Source organism: Carettochelys insculpta, chromosome 6 (assembly GCF_033958435.1).
Source record: "Carettochelys insculpta isolate YL-2023 chromosome 6, ASM3395843v1, whole genome shotgun sequence".
Taxonomy (NCBI): Eukaryota; Metazoa; Chordata; order Testudines; family Carettochelyidae; genus Carettochelys; species Carettochelys insculpta.
In genome coordinates, this window is record NC_134142.1 from 96,815,257 (window position 1) to 96,833,735 (window position 18,479).

The window sequence follows — 18,479 nt, forward strand, 5'->3', positions numbered from 1 at the left end:
AGTACATACAAAAGTTACTAAAAACAGTTACCCTTTTCCACTACTAACTTGCCTTGAGATGCATTGCTCACGTCCATTCCATATTAATGTGTGTGCTTGCCACATGCATCAGTGCCAGAAGTTTCTCCCGCAGCAGTGTTCACAGGGCCTCCTGGAGTGGCATCTGCATAGTACCTGGTACATCAGCTCCTTCTTGCTGGAAATTCCAGCACCGGGAAAGGAGAGTGGGTCATAGAATGGACATGAACACACCTCAAAGAACACCAGGATGGAAAAAGGTAACAGTCTTTACTTCTCTAAGTGCTTGCTCATGTCCATTCTGTACTGGGTGATTCCAAGCACTACCAATGGAGGCAGGTAGGATTTCACATAACTGTAGATCATAACGCGGCTCTGCCAAATCATCTCTGGCCTGTGGAGTAATAGCATAATGTGCTGTAAATGTGCAAACAGAGGACCACATCATGACTCTGCATTTGTCCTGGGTAGGGATGCGTACCAGGAAGACTGACATGGACACGTGAGCATGAGTTGAGTGGGCTCTGAGGCTCGGTGGCAGCAGGATCCCTGCTAGCTTGTAACAGGTCACTTATGCAAGAGGTGGTCCAGTTAGAAAGCCCTTGCCAGGAAACCAGAAGGCCTTTCATCCTATCCATGGTAGAGATGAAGAGCAGGATTAATTTACAGAAAAGGTCAGTATGTTTTAGTTTAAAAAAATGTGAAGATAATGCTCTTCACTGTGTGTGGTTTGCAGCAGCGTACTAAGAGTAATAAGTCCTGATTTACACGGAAAGTAGACACTTCTTTCAGCAGGAAGGTTGGATGGGGCAGCAGTGGGACCTTGTTTTCATAAAAGATCACTTCCGGCAGTTCTGAGGTTAAGGCTTTAATCTCTGAAACTTGCCGTTTCACTGATGTGACCTGGAAAGTGACCCTCCATGATAGGTATGAAAGGCAGCAGGCACGCAGTGGCTTAAGGGGCAGACTGATGAGCCTGAAACAAACCAGGCTGCGATCCCACTGTGAAACACTTGTGGGAAGAATCGGTCAAGCCTCAAGACTATGACTGTCATGTCTCGAGGAAAATGCTGTTTGGCTCTGGAACTGGCAGGTGAAAAAAAAAAAGGTTACTCACCATTGTAACTGTTGTTGTTCAAGAGGTGTTACTCTAATCTATTCGAGTTCCACTGCATACGCGACTGGTGGAAAGTTTTTCCCTAGCTGGTGCCCATCAGGTTGCCTGTGAAGGCCCCTGGAATGGCACTGATGTGAAGCCCTCTATATGACCCTGCTGACCTGACCTCCCTCCAGTTCCTTCTTGTTGGCTACTCTGTCAGTGGGAAAGGAGGACAAGTTTGGAATAGATATGAGCAACACATCTCGAAGAACAACAGTTACACCTGCAAGAGAAATGCGTCCAGTCAGCCAGATAAGAGCAACGCATAGGTAACTCCTGCAACTCCCAGTCTGCTGGTGTAACTTCCTAAGGAAAAACACTATTGACATTTCTCAAGGAAAAAAAAATGTACTATTATACATGCATGCAGGTAAGAAGGCTTTCATAACTATATTGTACTTCCTACTGGTGGGTATTTGATTAAGAACGATTCCAAAAAACAGCTCAGAATTTTGATATATTTAGTTACGCAGGAAGGACTGATATGAAGTGCACATACAGTGCAATTAGTACACATATGCTTGTAATGTAAATAACAATAAGATGCGTTTCTTTAAAGGATGAACACTATAGTATATGTTATTTGGAAGGTTAGGTCAAAAGACAAATTCTACAACAAAACTGCTAACAAAAATTTAACCTCTTTTCTCTTTAAATACCAAATAAAGCAAGAAGGCAATCAGCCACCTTCATTATAATCAATTTGCTATGTTAAAAGTTTCCTCTCTACTACATCAATGAACTTGAGTGCAGATGAAACAGTAACACTGATATGCTTTAATGTTAAGATTATAGTTAATTATAATGATCTAACATTTATGTATCGGCGGGGTAGCTGTGTTAGTCTGGATCTGTAACAGCAACTCACTTCATCAGATCACCTGTGCTCACGAAAGCTCATGCTCAAAACTCTTCTGTTAGTCTATAAGGTGCCACAGGACCCTTCGTTGCCGTAACATTTATGTATAACCTTTCCTCAAATGGGTCTACAAAGCACTTTATTATAGTAGAGTGACAACTTTGCAATAGTTAAAGTTAGGACCAGCTTTCTGTTTAAAGTCGGATTATTTTAAGTGCGCTGAAATCTACAAGATTATTCAAACTGCCTTGAAGTTTACTATGGGTCGTGGTTTTGTTAGCTAGCCAAATTTGAGGCCATTTGAACAAAAGGGTACCTGTTACAGCACTTCACCCAACTCCTCAAAATATAAACAGCTTTTCTTAAAGTTGCAAGTTTTGATGACCATTTTTGCAGACATACATCAAACCACAGCTCAAATCACTGCACCAGGCTCTCCAATAAGGTTGAGTGTTACCCCAAGAGAGTACATGGCACCCAACAGCCCTTTAATGGAAATCAAATTAAAACAGCATTTGAAAAAAAATTTTTCTCTGTAGGCCGGCTTGTCACAAGCAAATGCTTATTCTCCTGCCTAACAGATTATGCTAAGCATTCACAGAAAAAGTTACTTGACAACATTGTTAGCCTTCATAGTGTTTCTCACCATCAGAATATCTCAAGGAGATCAGCAGTAGTCCTTGGAATCTGACCAGGCCAGCTGATCTCAGTTTGAGTTCCTTCTTGGACAGAATCTGGAAAAGTTTGGGAGGCATACTGATAAAATCTGTCACTCTTGGGAGAGAAGGGTATATTAATTACAGGAAAATGTAACCAAGGTATTTGTTAGAAAAACACAGAGGGGAGGCATGATCTGAACCCTGAGTTGAATGGAGAACCAGACAATATTAAAGGAAGGATAGATACATTCATGAAGACAAGCAACAATGTTCTATACATGATTGAGTCTTGACGGCTGGAATTTAGAAAAACCAAAAAGAGGAGGAGTAGTCCAAATCAACCTTCAGAGAAAGGTGAAAATAAACAGCAGAAAAACACTAGCCTCTAATTTAGTACACTGTAAAGTGTCCTTGAGACACCTTAATGGCATAATCCCATCCCAGTGGCATTATCTGTCCTGTCTTTATTGAAAAACATCCAGATTTTAGTTTGCACAGACAACCATAGCTTTTATTTTTGAGAGGTTTGGAGGTAAGTGTAACAACATATAATACATATTAACATGATTACTCTAATATGCCATGCCTGTAGAATACAAACATATTACCCTTCAACCCAAAATCAAAATAACAAACTTACAAAATAAAGCATCAAGAAATCTGAACAGAGATAAATACCACAACCATACAGATAAAAGTTTAACTAAAATGCACTTACTGTAATTTAGAAACATTGTTTTGGCTTCCCTCTAGGGTACTATAATCTGCATTCTAAATTTTCCCCAGACATTCAACACTACTGAATTTAGAGTTCTATCCAATTATAATATATACAAATCTAATTTCACTTTGAAACTAAAACCCACAACCACCATTTCTACCACCCAAACACTTTCGACTGCCAGTAAATATATATATATTATAGTTCATTTAAGTATGTAATTTTATATTACTGCTTTTACTTATTCTTACTTCTGGGACATAATTTATTGTACAGTGTAGTGTAATATGAAGAACATATTGTCTCCTCTGCGTAGGCTCTGCGTAGGTTTCTCATCCTAAAAGCATGCAATGATATTGGTTAATTGCTAGATTTCAGGCATCTCTCTAGCCTCTCTTTTTCAGTGGGCGTAAAAGGGTTTATTTGTAATATATATTGTTGCTGTCAGAATTTTCTCTCATTCTTCTGGAATCTCAGCAGCAGTTGCCAAGTTAGAGGCTTCCCCAGAAAGCACATCAAAGAATTCCCACCCACACACTGAATATCTAACAGGATCTGACCCATTTTTTCCTTATTAAAGCATCAGTACACTTTTTTTATTTGGTAAAACGAATCTTTACTAAACTTGAAACAGAAAACGAGCTAAATGTATGCAAGAACTGAGTGGGACCTGTACACTGTTTACTTTTTATTTCTTATTAAATTATTGCCACATTGCTAAAAGATATTTAAAATGCAAATAACTAATTTATTTTTCCTTAATTTTATGAATATGATGGTCTTACTTGGTGATTTACATGTCCAGCTGTCTTATGCCCAAGCATGAGGAAGACTACATTTATAATTACTGATTATAAAAAAATACCATGAATTGAATAAGTTTTTTTTCCCCCCTGCCTGTACCATTGGGTGTATTTCTGCAGTTTGGGCAATAATGGTCTCATAACTCACTATTCATGATACTATATCGTGTGCAAAATTAAGCATGAAAAATAACCACAGTTAAAATATGATTTTAAGTTTACTGAAATAATCAAATGAGAACAAATAATATTTTATAGAAACCAACTTTAAATAACACTGAAGGACCAAAGTATTAGGACTGACTACTAAAAATGCAACTAAGCATCTTTAAATATAAAAACTAGTGATACAAAACACCTGTTGGATCATCCATGCATCTCCTGGGCAGTGCCAAAAAGTGGAAAAAAAACTCTATGAACAACCTGTGTCTTGTGACTTAGGCAAATACTTTACACATCTAATCTAACTCTCTACCGACTTAAAACAAAATCACACTTACACGTATAACTGATGCCTAACCAATGCAGGCAAAACGTTTGCCAAATTAGGAGACTGAACTGCACTGCATTGCACTGGTGTTCTTGTCCTCAGTCTACAATACATTAAACCCTCAAGATGCACGCAAGCTGTGTGTCTCGGGTTAACATGACTGCACCTTGACAGGAAAGGGAAGCCAGTGGTAAAGAAAAGCAGACCTAATTCTTCCCTGTGTTAGACAGAAAAAACTCCCCCTCCCTCTCCCTGACTTGGAGAGTTCTGCAGTTCCAGAAATCAACTCTTCAGCTCCTAGCCAGAGAAAACATCTAGGAGGTCTGAAGTGGAAGCATCACAAGAGTTAGTGCCTTCTGAGTCCCCAAGAGCAGTGTTCCTTTTAATTTTTTCCACCTTCGGGCCAAATAAATGTTATGTGCACCACGGCATGTGTGGATATGCACAGCCATTAGAAACACATGTTGCAGGATGTGGGTGCTCTGCTACTCAGGTGGATGGCACCTGAATTTCTTCTGGGCAGCTGCCCAAGTACTCCACTTACAAGAACACTGGCCAAGACTTACATCTGTAAAGCAAAAAGCAGTCATGTAGCACTTTAAAGACTAACAAAATAATTTATTAGGTGATGAGCTTTTCCAGTACAGCACTATCTCCAGCTCTGAAGAAGTGATCTGCCCCATGAAAGCTCATCACCTAATAAATTATTGTTAGTATTTGAAGTGCTACATGACCGCTTTTTTGTTTGGTAGGATGCAGACTAACACAGCTACCTCTCTGTTACTATCTCTACGGCAGTACAGGTTGAACCTCTCTCGCCCAGCACCCTCAGGACCTGACTGGGGCTGGATGAATTTGCAAGACCACAGGATGTCAATGTTGTCTAGCACATAACCGACACTTCCACTGCTTACTGGATTCTTGGAAGACAATTGGGGTAATTTACAGCTAAACAACAGAACAGAACACTAAGAACCAGGACTGGGGGCTGTGAATAAATTTTATGGGACTATTTGAAACTTGGCCACACCCATGATAAGTGGTCATGCAACTAACTAAAATCATAGTGGATTACAGATGTTGCTAAACAAGACAATTCCAGATTAGATCTTTGTTACTGTAGAAAACGTATAAAGAAAAGACATCCAAGTTAGAGGGGTCCTATTTGCCTTCTTTCAAGGAGGACCTGTCCCTCCTACAGTTTCCTTGCTTCTTTGGAATAAAGTCTAATACACAGGTTACACAGACATTGTACATCAAATCTTGTTTGAATACCATAATTTCTTCTAAAATGCAGGAATCTTTCTTCTCTCCCAAAAAACAACTTTTGTAGGACAAGTTCCCAGGCATTTAAGTTTTATGTTTTTTTAAGCCAACACAATTTCCATATCATGATCAAGTATTAAAAAAAAAAATAGAAAAAGGCATTTTTACAAATGTGGTGTCTGACCTCTGTAACTTTGTTCTCACCCATAATTATTTCCGATTTGGGGACAATTTATACCTCCAAGTTAGTGGAATTGCTATGGGCACCCGCAAGGCCCCACAATATGCTAATATATTTATGGCTGACCTGGAACAACGATTCCTCAGCTCTCGTCCCCTATTACCTCTCCTCTACTTAAGATACATTGATGACATCTTTATGATTTGGACCCATGGTATAGAGACGCTAGAAGAATTCCACACAGACTAACACTCTGCACCCCACCATCAACCTGTGCCTCCATTACTCCACACAAGAGGATACATTTCCTGGGCACTACAGTACAAATCAAGGATGGTCTGATCACTACCACACTCTACCGGAAACCCACTGATCACTATACTTACTAGCTTCCATCCTGCACACATAACTAGATCCATTGTTTACAGTCAAGCCCTTCAGTACAATCGCATTTGCTCTGATCCTACCGACAGAGACCAAAAACCACAACATCTTTACCAAATATTCATAAACCTGAATTACCTACCAGGAGAAATATAAAAAAAAAAAAAAAAAAAAATCAACAGGGCCAGACAAATACCCAGAGACCAGCTACTCTAAGATAGGCCCAAAAAAGCCAACAACAGAACACCACTGGTCATTACCTACAGCCCCCAACTCAAAACCACTGCAACCCATTATTAAAAACCTACAACCTATCCTTAATCAGGATGCCACACTCCAGAAGGCCCTAGACAACCTCCCAACCTTATGAGGATTCTCACCCACAACCACAGTCTATACCGCGGGAACACCAATCCTGGAACTTTTCCTTGCAACAAAGCTCGCTGACAGCGTTGTCCACATATCTGTTCTGGAGATACCATCACTGGACCGAACCAGGTTATTCACAGAATCACAGGCATATTCTCATGTTCCTCAACTAACATCATATGCCATCATGTGCCAACAATGCCCAGATGCTTTGTATATTGGACAAACTTTAAACTCTTCGACAATGAGTTAATGGGCACAAAACAGACCCAAAAACACTCCTGATCCACAAACCTGACAGCCAGCATTTTAATGGAGTGGGACATTCTGTTAATGACTTAAAAGTCTGCGTCTTACTGAAGAGGAATTTTCACAACAGTCTGGAAGGAGAGGCTGCTAAACTCTCTTTTATATTCAAATTCGACACATTAACATGTGGTTTCAACCAGGATGGGAATTTTCTTGGTCATTATAGGGGCTCTTTTGCATACTTGGCTTAATCTAATTCTTGGCTCCCCCCACATCTGCTCCTCTACTCTGATTTGCTCACCTTGGTAATTTTTTTCTGATTTGTCAACCTTGATTACTGTTTTTGTTTCTCTGTGCCTTAAATATTGAGTCTGCCCTGGTATGGCTAGGTCTGAAGCAGTGGGTCTGTCCCAGGAAATCTCATCTGATAAATTATTTTGTTAGTCTTTAAAGTGCTACTTGACTGCTTTTTTGTTTTGATAGTGTAGTGACTAGCACAGCTTTGTCTTTTTTTTTTCCTTCCTTTTTCTTTCCCTTTTTTGCCCTCCAATATGAGGACTTGGCTTCTCAGCTTCAGTATCTTGGATCCTACTTCTCTTTCCCCATCTGCTTCTTGTCCTTTGTTTCTCTCTCCTTCTTTATTTATTCCTCTTTCCTCTTCATCCACTATGCCTTTAACCCATTTTATTAGCTCTCACCTATCCAATACAGCTAGTAATGTAGAACACCTATTCTGGCAGGTTCTGAACCCCCAGTCAATCACTGCTTCCAGGGCAAGTTCCAAATTTGACTACTTTTTGAAGATAATTTTATTTATCCCTGTCATTTAATAAGTTCAAAATAGTTACCTTTAAACTCTATGAAACAAGGGAATAGGTCTTCTTTGGTACTGCTGCATGGGACAGCATAAATAGAAGGCGTAAAACTGAGTGCACAGTGTGTGAATGCTTCAGAATATGATTTCACCGAATGAAATCAAGGAAAACTATATAATGTATCCCAGTCACCTGAAGTTTAATTACTGTAATTTGTTAGCTTTGCAGTGCCTAGATTGCAGGTGAAATGGGAACTGCACACATGAATTAAATTAAATTTCTATGCAAAAAAACACAATAAATGTTATGTGCACCAAAGAGAAAGGAAGCTGAAAGACTGCAACAAAAAGCCTTTTTTCCCCATACACTTGAATAAGTCACCTCTTTCTAAGAAAAAAAAAGAATGAAACATTTATCATATTAACAATTTATTTAAAATTATTTCTGAAGAGTGTAATTTCTGTCCTTTTTGCCTAGCAAATGAAGATGTGAGTAATACATGAGCGCAGGAGTCCTAGTAGATCCTGTGATGCAAGATTATGGCCTTATTTACTCAATGACTACATTCTGAAGCCAACACCACAAGTACAGCAGGAAATATAGTAATGAACCTTAGTTAATTTTTTTTTGTGGCTTTTTACTAATCTACTGAGTGGAAATGAGTCATAGCTAGATTAGCTCATTATTTAATTGAAAACTAAACTTTTACTAATCAATTTCTTGTTTGTTATGGAAAATGTCTTTTCTTGCAAAACCAATATATTTGCAAAACAATTGTTTTTAAAATGTTAGCTTGTTACTAGAATAATTCCAAATTAAACTGATCACACAATTTTAAGCCCTGCAGCAACTAGCTAAAACACACAGAAAAAATGCATTACAAAATCAAGTCGTTTCAAAAATGTAAGCCTGGCATGCAATAAAATAAATAAATAAATAAAAATCCACAAGTTTACTTAAGTAAGGTTTTTTCTTTTAATGAAACTAATAGGCATATACTTGGTAGTGATAGAACTATTTAAAATTAGATACAAGAGATAAAGTAAAGTACTTCATAACTTAATAAATACTTAGATAAGGCAAGAAAAATCAGAATTCTACTTACGGATATGATTCTGAAAGTTGCTGAGCAATTTTATAAGCTGCTGGATCTCTGTCAAGTGCATATATTGTAATATCAGTTACTTTCTGTAGAATGGCTGCTGTATGACCTCCTGCTCCAAACGTCATATCAAGGATATGCTATTGAATGCAAAAGTAGTAATAGTGTTACTTTGTAATGCAAGGTAAAGAAACATACTGTTGATTTAAGCCTTTTCTAGTTAACCTCTCTAATATGGTGTGGAAGAATAAATATTAAACCTATTTCACAAGCTTATTTTAAAATAATTTTCATAGATCATGCTTCAAAGAACATAGCAGACCAATATGCATTTATTTTCTTTTGCTCAGACTGTGATCTCACATGGATAGGAGCTTCCATACACAAGAGGAGGTCAGTCACTTCTCTGCAACATCCCATCTCCCCTTTCCTCTTCCTCCTGACTTCAAAGAAGATTGAGAGGTCTCAGTACTTCACAGGATTTACTCAGAAATGTACAGACTGGTGCTTAAAATGTAGGAAGATGAATATGCACAAAATACCAGTGATTCACAGATTTTTTTTGTTTGGAATCCCAACCTGTGATGGGATAAAATAAAAATTTTCTCCCTCACAGACATGTCCCCATGTATCACAGCCCCCACTACTGAAGCTGTCTCTTGCCACTTTTCTGAACACGGGAACAAAATAATTTTCTGCTGTCCCCGATTAAACTAATGGTTATTTCTATTGCCTACAAGATTAACCTACAGAGGAAGCATGATCATAATCATCTGCAGAGTCACATTAAAATTAAAGATTCATATTTTATAATTTTACAAAATTCAGCCTTTACAGGTATTATACAAAAATTTGAAAGAAGTTCCCAATACCACCTCAATCACCTCTGAAGTTAACTTTAGTTTTAAAAAAGCTAGCACTGTAGCAACAGCCCTCGGAACCAACAAGCAGTCTTACTTGATACCAGAGCTAGAATTATACTCTTCAAATTTATTACCTCAAATGGAACAACACTCAGTAGCTCTCTGGCCTGATCCTGGCACAGTACTTACTTACGACCAGGTCAAAACAACACTCATGTGGCACTTTAAAGACTAACAAAATGATTTATTAGGTGATGTGCTTTCACGAGACAGACCAAGCTCACTTTAAATACCATTAGCTCGATTTAGGGAGCACTAATATCAACATCACAATACCATTATTACCTGATGGGTACATCATCAAGCTCAAATTCAAAAGGTCCATTAATAACCAGTGTAGAAGCACCAAATATTATAACTGAATTTATTAGCCTCCAGAGGTGTCCCATATGTAACCCACATATGGAGTAGCTTCGTTCTGGATGCTGCTCACCAGGTGCTCCGGAATTAGGTAACAGAAGGACAGTGAATTTTAAATTGTGACCAGGAACACTATGGCTGTGGACTCATGTTTGTATGAGAGCCTGAGAAACGTCTTTCTTTCTTTGCTATTAGTGCTGTGAGCAGATCCACCCATTACAATAGCTCCTGCAGGGAGCTTGTGGTTCTGTCTCTGTACTTTTTTTTTTTTCTGCACTGCCTGGTGCCAGCCGCTGCACTGCTGCACCATGTGGCAACAAGGCTGTGGTGAGGGTCATGCTTTCATGAGGTCAAGAATCTTCTTCTCAGCGGTTTACATTTTTGCGCGAACCCTCCTCCCTCCCACACTGGTGCTACACAGTCGGGGTCTTTCCCACACTAAGGCACATCACATGGGTAGCTCCCAACTCAATAAAAGTATGTGCCTGCCATTCGGTACTGACCATAAATTCTAGAATTACAAAATTTATATTAATGAATCTGAATTTATCTCGTAGTGTAGACTCAACCCTAGACTAACTCTGTGCAAATACAAACACATTTTTCGCTCTTTCCTCCGGAAGTTCAGTTGTGTTAACTTTAACTGTTCTGATTGGATAAAATTCTTCAAAGCTCAATATATTTCAGCTGCTTACTCAACCCTTCATATGTATATATGTTAATACTATAATCCCGTGTTTCTCAAACTGTGGGTCCTGCTGGATGCAGTTTTTCTCTTGCAAAAATGCGTAAGTCAGGATCCAGCTTTTTCCCCAGAGGAACGTGCATTCTGCAGCCAGGGAAGCAGCAGAAAGGTAAGTCCTGGGGTGGGAGGTGGCAGTTGGGGAGGGTTAAGCCTGGCAGTGAGTTGAGGCCATGGGAGGGGGCAGGGGGACTAAGCCTAGGGTGGGTTAGGGCTGCAGAGGGGAGAGGGGAGAGTTGAACCAGAGTGGGGGGCAGGAGGGTTGAACTGGAGCTGTGAGCTGAGGGTTTGAACCCGGGCAAAGGGGGCTGAACCAGGGCAGAAAGATGGAATTGGATTCGCATGTGGGGGGTTTAAACCAGGGTGGGAGGATGGAACCGGCCTCACATGTGGGGGGTTGGGGGTGGGAGGAGTGTTAAACCTGGGCGGGGAAGGTGTTGAGCCAGAGCCACGTGTGAGGAGGGCTGAGCCAGAGCCAAAACTGGGCACAGCGGTGGCTTGAGCTGGAGCCACACGCAGATGATGAGCCAGCAGGGGAGTTGAACCAGGGATAGGGAGATTGAGCCAGAGCCATGCCTAATGGGTGGCAAGCAGGAGCCAGAGGTGGCCGGGGGGGTGAGCCGGAGCCGTACACAGGTGGTGAGCAGGGGCCATGCAGGGCTGGGAAGACTGCGCTTGACTTGCCTTTAATGCAAGTTAAGCGTAACTCAAAATCGTGCATTTCGAGGGTTTACTGTAAGAATGGGGGTCAGCCACATAAGAGCGCGGTCACGTACTCTGAGACCTTAATGTACAATGTCTTTTACCTTTACTCATGGAGCAGTGGGGGTGGGGGCTTCCACACAAATTCATTTAGCATTTTAGGGTGTCACAGTATCATGGAGTTTGAGAACCACGGATACAATCCATAGTGCAAAGAAACTGAAAAAAGAATACGGGGCTTGTGGTTAGTGGATAAAATTAAGATTTGACACTGTGGATACCACAGTAACAGGCAGCCAAGAGGGCTCTTTTGTTCTTGTTTTTAGTGTGTAAATTGAATCTTTCATGTTACCACCTGAAACAACAGGAAATTGTTACTGTGATCCTCCAACCAGAGGTACTAAAGGCCACTTCACTTGAAGTACAATTTGGACATCGTTTGAAGCATAACATGCACCTTTCTCATATAAAATCCCTGAAATGTACAGGCACAAATTTAAGTGTACACTAGTAACAAAGGATGCACCACTCAGGAAAATCTGATTCCTAAAAGAAATTACCACCTTAGCATGCCAAGCATGGGGGTGGGGGGGTAGTTCGGTGGTTCGAGCACCGGCCTGCTAAACTCAGGGTTGTGAACTCAATCCCTGAGGGGGCCATGTAGGGATCTGGTGCAAACAGATTTTTTTTAAATAAAAGGATCGTGCTTGGTCTTGCCAAGGGGGCAGGTGACTGGACTTGATGATCTTTAGATATACATAATTAAAAATAAATAAAACTGCTTTGCAGCATCAGAGTTCAACTTAAATTACAGCAGTATAGTACTTCACAATATATTATTTATGGCTTCCATGTACATCAGGAATAGAGAAAAGCCACTTGAACATTTTTCCTCCACCTTCTCTCTAGCCCAGTGGATCTCAAATACGTGCACGCACGTGCGCACACACGCCAACCAGATTCTGCCCTATGTTATTTCAAACTAAATGAGATACAAACACACACTGGTTGAATGTCACAGGAACATTTGTTCATAGTATGATTTAAGTACTTTATGAGGTTAATAAAAATAAAAAACAAAGAATGGAAGTAATAACCAAGTGACCTACAGCCTAATAAGGCAGTAGGAGAGCACGTTAATCTTAGAGATGCACCACTATATTAAAATAGCAATGCAAAAGCAAAATGCAAATACAATACACACCTAACTGCTTATTATGCCAAATAAGGGATGCAAACCACAAACTATTCAAGTGTATTGGGAAACAGAACTTTAGGCATTCTTTGCAAGGAAAGAGATTTGCATCAAAGAAATACCTGGATATAGTCGATTTAACCATTGCCACATTTAACCTACTGTTTAACAAGTTAACCAAAAGGTGGTGGTGTTGGGGGTGGGCAGGCTGGTTTAAAAGGAAACAAAAACCAAACAAGTTAGCTCAATAAACTTAAATAAGAAAAGTAAATGCATCATCGCCCACCATGACAACAAGTGTAAAGTTTCAGATTTTTTTTTTGTCAAAAGCAGAGAAAACAGCCAGTATCTTTCCCCACAGTTAAAAAATAGTCCCTCTGATACAATTAAGATATCAAAATGTCAAGAGAATAATGCATTGTGACATACAGTTATACTGGATCTCTTACAAAAATTTAAAAGAAAATGCTACTTGTTTTAAACAATGATATCCGTTTGCACTGTAAGAGACTACCGTACTAGTGTGTTCCAAATCAATTGAGGCTAGATCGCATATTTCTCTTAGTTTTTTTTCACTCTGCTGCTGAATAAGACAAGATAATACTTGTCATAATAATCCATTTTCTTTATCCAAAATGAATCACGGTTTATGACTGTAGGCACAGAGGGTTAGACTACTAGTCTTCTTGTGTTTTCAAATCTGTTCATCTGCTAGAGCTACCAAACTACTTGATTTATCATTTCACTGCAAGGCACTGTTAGTTGCTGTCCATTAAGTACACTTTATTGTTTTATTTATTTATTATCGTACCCAGAGAGTAGTTGTTAATGGCGCTCAATCCTGCTGGAAAAGCATAACAAGTGGGGTTCCGCAGGGGTCTGTTTTGGGACCAGTTCTGTTCAATATCTTCATTAATGATTTGGATATTGGCATAGAAAGTACGCTTATTAAGTTTGCAGATGATACCAAGCTGGGAGGGGTTGCAACTACCTTGGAGGATAGGGTCAAAATTCAGAATGATCTAGATAAATTGGAGAAATGGTCTGAAGTAAACAGGATGAAGTTTAATAAAGATAAATGTAAGGTGCTGCACTTAGGAAGGAACAATCTGTTTCACACATACAGAATGGGAAAAGACTGTCTAGGAAGGAGTACAGCAGAAAGGGATCTAGGGGTTCTAGTAGATCACAAGTTAAATATGAGTCAATAGTGTGATGCTGTTGCAAAAAAAGCAAACATGATTCTGGGATGCATTAACAAGTGTGTTGTGAACAAGACACGAGAAATCATTCTACCGCTCTACCCTGCGCTGATTAGGCCTCAGCTGGAATATTGTGTCCAGTTCTGGGCACCCCAATTCAAGAAAGATGTGGAGAAATTAGAGAAGGTCCAGAGAAGAGCAACTAGAATGATAAAAGGTCTAGAGAACATGACTTATGAAGAAAGGCTGAAAGAATTGGGCTTGTTTAGCTTGGAAAAAAGAAGATTGAGGGGGGACATGATAGCGGTTTTCAGGTATCTTTAAAGGGTGTCATAAGGAGGAGGGAGAAAACTTGTTCTTCTTGGCATCTGAGGAGAGAACAAGAGGCAATGGACTTAAGCTGCAGCAAGGGAAGTTTAGGTTGGACATTAGGGAAAAGTTCCTTACTGTCAGGGTGGTCAAGTACTGGAATAAGTTGCCAAGGGAGGTTGTGGAATTTCCCTCGCTGGAGATATTTAAGAACAGATTAGATAGATGTCTATCAGGGATGGTGTAGATAGTGGTCGGTCCTGCCATCGGGGCAGGGGACTGGACTCGATGGCCTCTCGAGGCCCCTTCCGGTCCTAGTGTTCTATGATTCTACAATTCGTACCCATTTTTTCAGCTCATATAAGAAAAAAAAACCAGAAAGCGAAAAGCTACATAAAAAGCTACATACAAACCCCGCACAATTAATATGCTGTGATAAATTTATTTTTCCTTTGTTTTATCAGATCATGGGTGTTACTATGATGACTCATTCTACCTAAACTCTGGAAACATTTTAGGTCTTGCCATCTACTTTTCTCTCCTATTCACAGCACAAATTGCTCATTCTCCACTTTGCTTTATTTTTAACATATCTATTTTAAATACATTAAAATTAAAGTATCAAATTGTGATTGACAAGGCTCAGATAACTACGATTTGCTCTAACTTTCTGCTGTAGCATGGATATTTGATATGCTTGTAGTCATAATGACATACTTAGTACAAATGATTGTCGGTGCGGGCAAAGTCGCGGACCAAGGCCACACTGACCCCACGCCAGTATACCGCTCAGATCCTCAAGAGGCCTGGGACAAGGATAAGGAGGGGACGGCGGAGACCTGGCGACGAGTAGAGGTCGCCCCGCCCCTCTGCAGGCCACCCCCACCCACCTCTGGCAGGAGGCCCCAGGGATTGTGCACTGGCCCTGTACCGTTGTTAGGGAGGCTGGTAGGTTTTTCCCTGGGAGGCAGGAGGCTGGCTCTAAGGGAGAAGGGTGAGACGAGAAGAGGAAGGCTTGTGAAGGTGCAAACAGTTACAAAGTTTATTAACAGAACAAACAACAGGAAAAAAGGGAACGACAAATGTAACACAGTAGATAATTCCTTACAATGTAACTATGTACATAAACTAGTGATTACTACTACTAATATACTGAGTTGCAACAACAGTATTTCATTTAAACACTTACAATGCTAAGTACTAAAGAATCCATGAGGCGACCTGTATGATGGCTTTTATCAGGTTGGAAAGCAAAGAGGAAGGTTAAAAGGAAAATCCAAGGAAAGAGGTATAGGTAATTTTAAATAGTTTTAACTCCGGGCAGGGGAAGGTCAATATGCCTTCCCCCTTTGTGCCCCGGCTGCTTCGCTACGCCAGCCAATTGGAGACCCTAGGACTCTGCCTGCTAGGGCCTCTTCCCAGCTGAGTGAGGGGCAATGTTACCTCCTCAGCCAGGGCTCGGAGGATAGGGACAGGTAAGGGGGTAAGGTAGGATGAAGGATGTGTAGGGCAACTGGGAGGTCAAGCCTCTACCGAGATGACCCACCTGCTCCTGAAGCTAATAATACACTCACTAAATAAATACATCCACTAAGAAAACATGATTAACTTTAACTAGATTAACAGATTAACTATAATTGTAAACCAATTAATACAAGTGTGCAGTAGTAAAGTTGGTAATTTAAACCTGGGCAGTAAGGCCCGGCCTTAGGGTCACGCCCCTGGGTGTGACCCTTCCTTGGCCCTGGAAGGGCGCAGTCCGGGTCGCGACCCCGAACCCCCCGATGTGGGGACCCAATGCCCAAAGTGTTGTGATAATATAATTTGTATAACTCGGGCTGGGCCTCGGGCTGGTGAAAGTCAATGCGGCCTGGGCTGGGCCTCAGGCCTATGGTAGTTCTTATCACCTGGGCTCGGCCTCAGGCCTATAATAGCCTGTGTAGCCCGGGCTGGGCCTCAGGCCTGTGAAAGTCTGTGTGGCCTGGGCTGGGCCTCAGGCTTGTGGTAGATTTACGTGTCCAGGTGATTGCAGTCTTGTCAGGCAGGTGGGTCATGTCCGGTAGGTTGTGTCGTCACCGCAGGGTGGTAGGTGGTGGGAGCGAGGGTGCCGCTTCCATGGCAGGCTCTGGGCTTCAACTGCTGGGCACGCAGTACCTCACCCTAATGGTGAAGCCAGTTCGCCACCCAGCTGATCCACCTCAGAACCTGCTTGCTGTTTAGATGGAAGACCCTGGGTTTCAACAGGCGAGCGCGCAGTACCTCATCCTAGAGATGAGGCCAGTTCGCTGCTCGCCTGATCTACCTCAGGGCTGCTTGTCGCTCTTTCAGTGCTGAGGTAAAGAAAAAAAACAGCACGCTGTCACCACAGCAGGCGGACCCTGCTGGTGTTGACTCAGGAGCTCTTTGAAAAGGCAGGAGCTCTTCAAAAAGTCTTCACTGCTGAAGCGGCTGTCCAGAGACTCCCTTGGGTGCTGTGCTACGCCAGCTTTTATCCTTTGATTTCATGCATAATTCATTAGTTGATTTTAATATTCATGATTCTGTCCATGGTTTTCAACCAGGTCCTCCAGGCCGTGGAAGGTTCTAGAAACTCCTCACATATGCCCAATCAGAGGCCTGGATTTAGAACCTGGGCATGAAGTGTTTATGAGTTCAGGGTTACCAGGGAAACCAACTGACTCAGAGTGACCATTACAGGGGGCTGCTAAATGGCAGCCTATGTGATTTTAGATTCTACCTGTACCTGTAATGATGTTTATTGGCCAAAGGCTTGTTTCCCTGACCCACGGGGGCGATAATGCCCGAGGGATGAAAAAATCCCTGACAATGATCAGAGATGATACTATGTGGCTGGTTCCCAAAGCTGGACTGCCAAACATCTCTTATATTTTTACACTTTAAGTATACACACACTGTTCCATTAAAGAGAAGATTTTTCTACCATTATAAAAGTTCTCCCACTCCCCTGCACACTTGTTATATTTTTATAATAGTCACATCCTGTAAATAGTTTTCATCACTTATACCCTCTGTACATTAACAGACTTTTAATAGAGCTAAACAACAGTTACTGGCACAACTAGTTCTTGATACAATCTATCTACACGCTGCCTGGTAAACCCTGAGGGAGGCCTAAGCTGGACTAATGATTCCCTACATGAAACTTGTCCAACACCCTTGTTTTTTGGGGTGTCAAACAACATCTCATATCAATTATATGAATATTGTTATGTTCAGTCCTCCTTTCACCCAGTTCTTTAGGTGGTATGATAAATCAGAGAGCATTGTCCCACAAGCTGCTGATGCATGCATGGACTCCAAGTACTTTATACCTGCAGAGGAAATATAAGAGATGCCCAGATTTTAACACAACCACAAAAATACTAGAACTGGAAGGGACCTGGAGAGGCAAAGTCCAGACCCATGCCCTCATGGCAGGACCAAGCAAAATCTATATCAATGGGACAGCAACCTTCATGAAGCAGAGTGCCAAAATTGGATCTTTGAACCTCTATGCGTGGTGCAAGTGCAGATGATAATTTTTCAAGTCACTAACAGTCCTACTTACAACATCTCCATTAACAAATAAATTAAGATGCAGAACCTTACCATTTAGGTGGTGGTTATTCGTATTTACTGGTCTTTTGTTAATCCATAGGCAGCATAGCTGTGATCAGGCTCCCAGCTGCATAAGGGAGTAGGGTGCTTAACCAACCTGGCAGTTTTTCCTAATGTCTAACCTAAACTACCATCACTGCAATTTAAGTCCATCACTTCTTGTCCTGTCATCACAGGTTAAGGGGAATATTTTTTCTCACTCCTCCCTGTAAAAAAATCTGTTAAGAGTTTGAAAGTTATGATGTCCCCTTTCAATCTTTCATTTCCAGATGAAACAAACCCAGTTCTTTGTCCCCAAAAGGTCATGTTTTCTAGACCTTTAAAATTGTTTTGGTTGTTCTTCTCTGGACGTT

The 18,479-nt window shown here is 40.9% G+C and overlaps 1 protein-coding gene across 2 annotated transcripts in view; it reads right to left on the reverse strand.

The window, feature by feature from the left end:
* Positions 1 to 18,479, reverse strand: part of METTL15 (methyltransferase 15, mitochondrial 12S rRNA N4-cytidine) — a 142,412-nt gene that overhangs the window by 70,531 nt on the left and 53,402 nt on the right. For both annotated transcript variants that reach the window (XM_074997663.1, XM_074997662.1), the window contains exon 3: positions 9,079 to 9,215. In XM_074997663.1, coding sequence (XP_074853764.1) covers positions 9,079 to 9,215 — 137 coding nt within the window. The remainder of the gene's footprint in view (positions 1 to 9,078; positions 9,216 to 18,479) is intronic.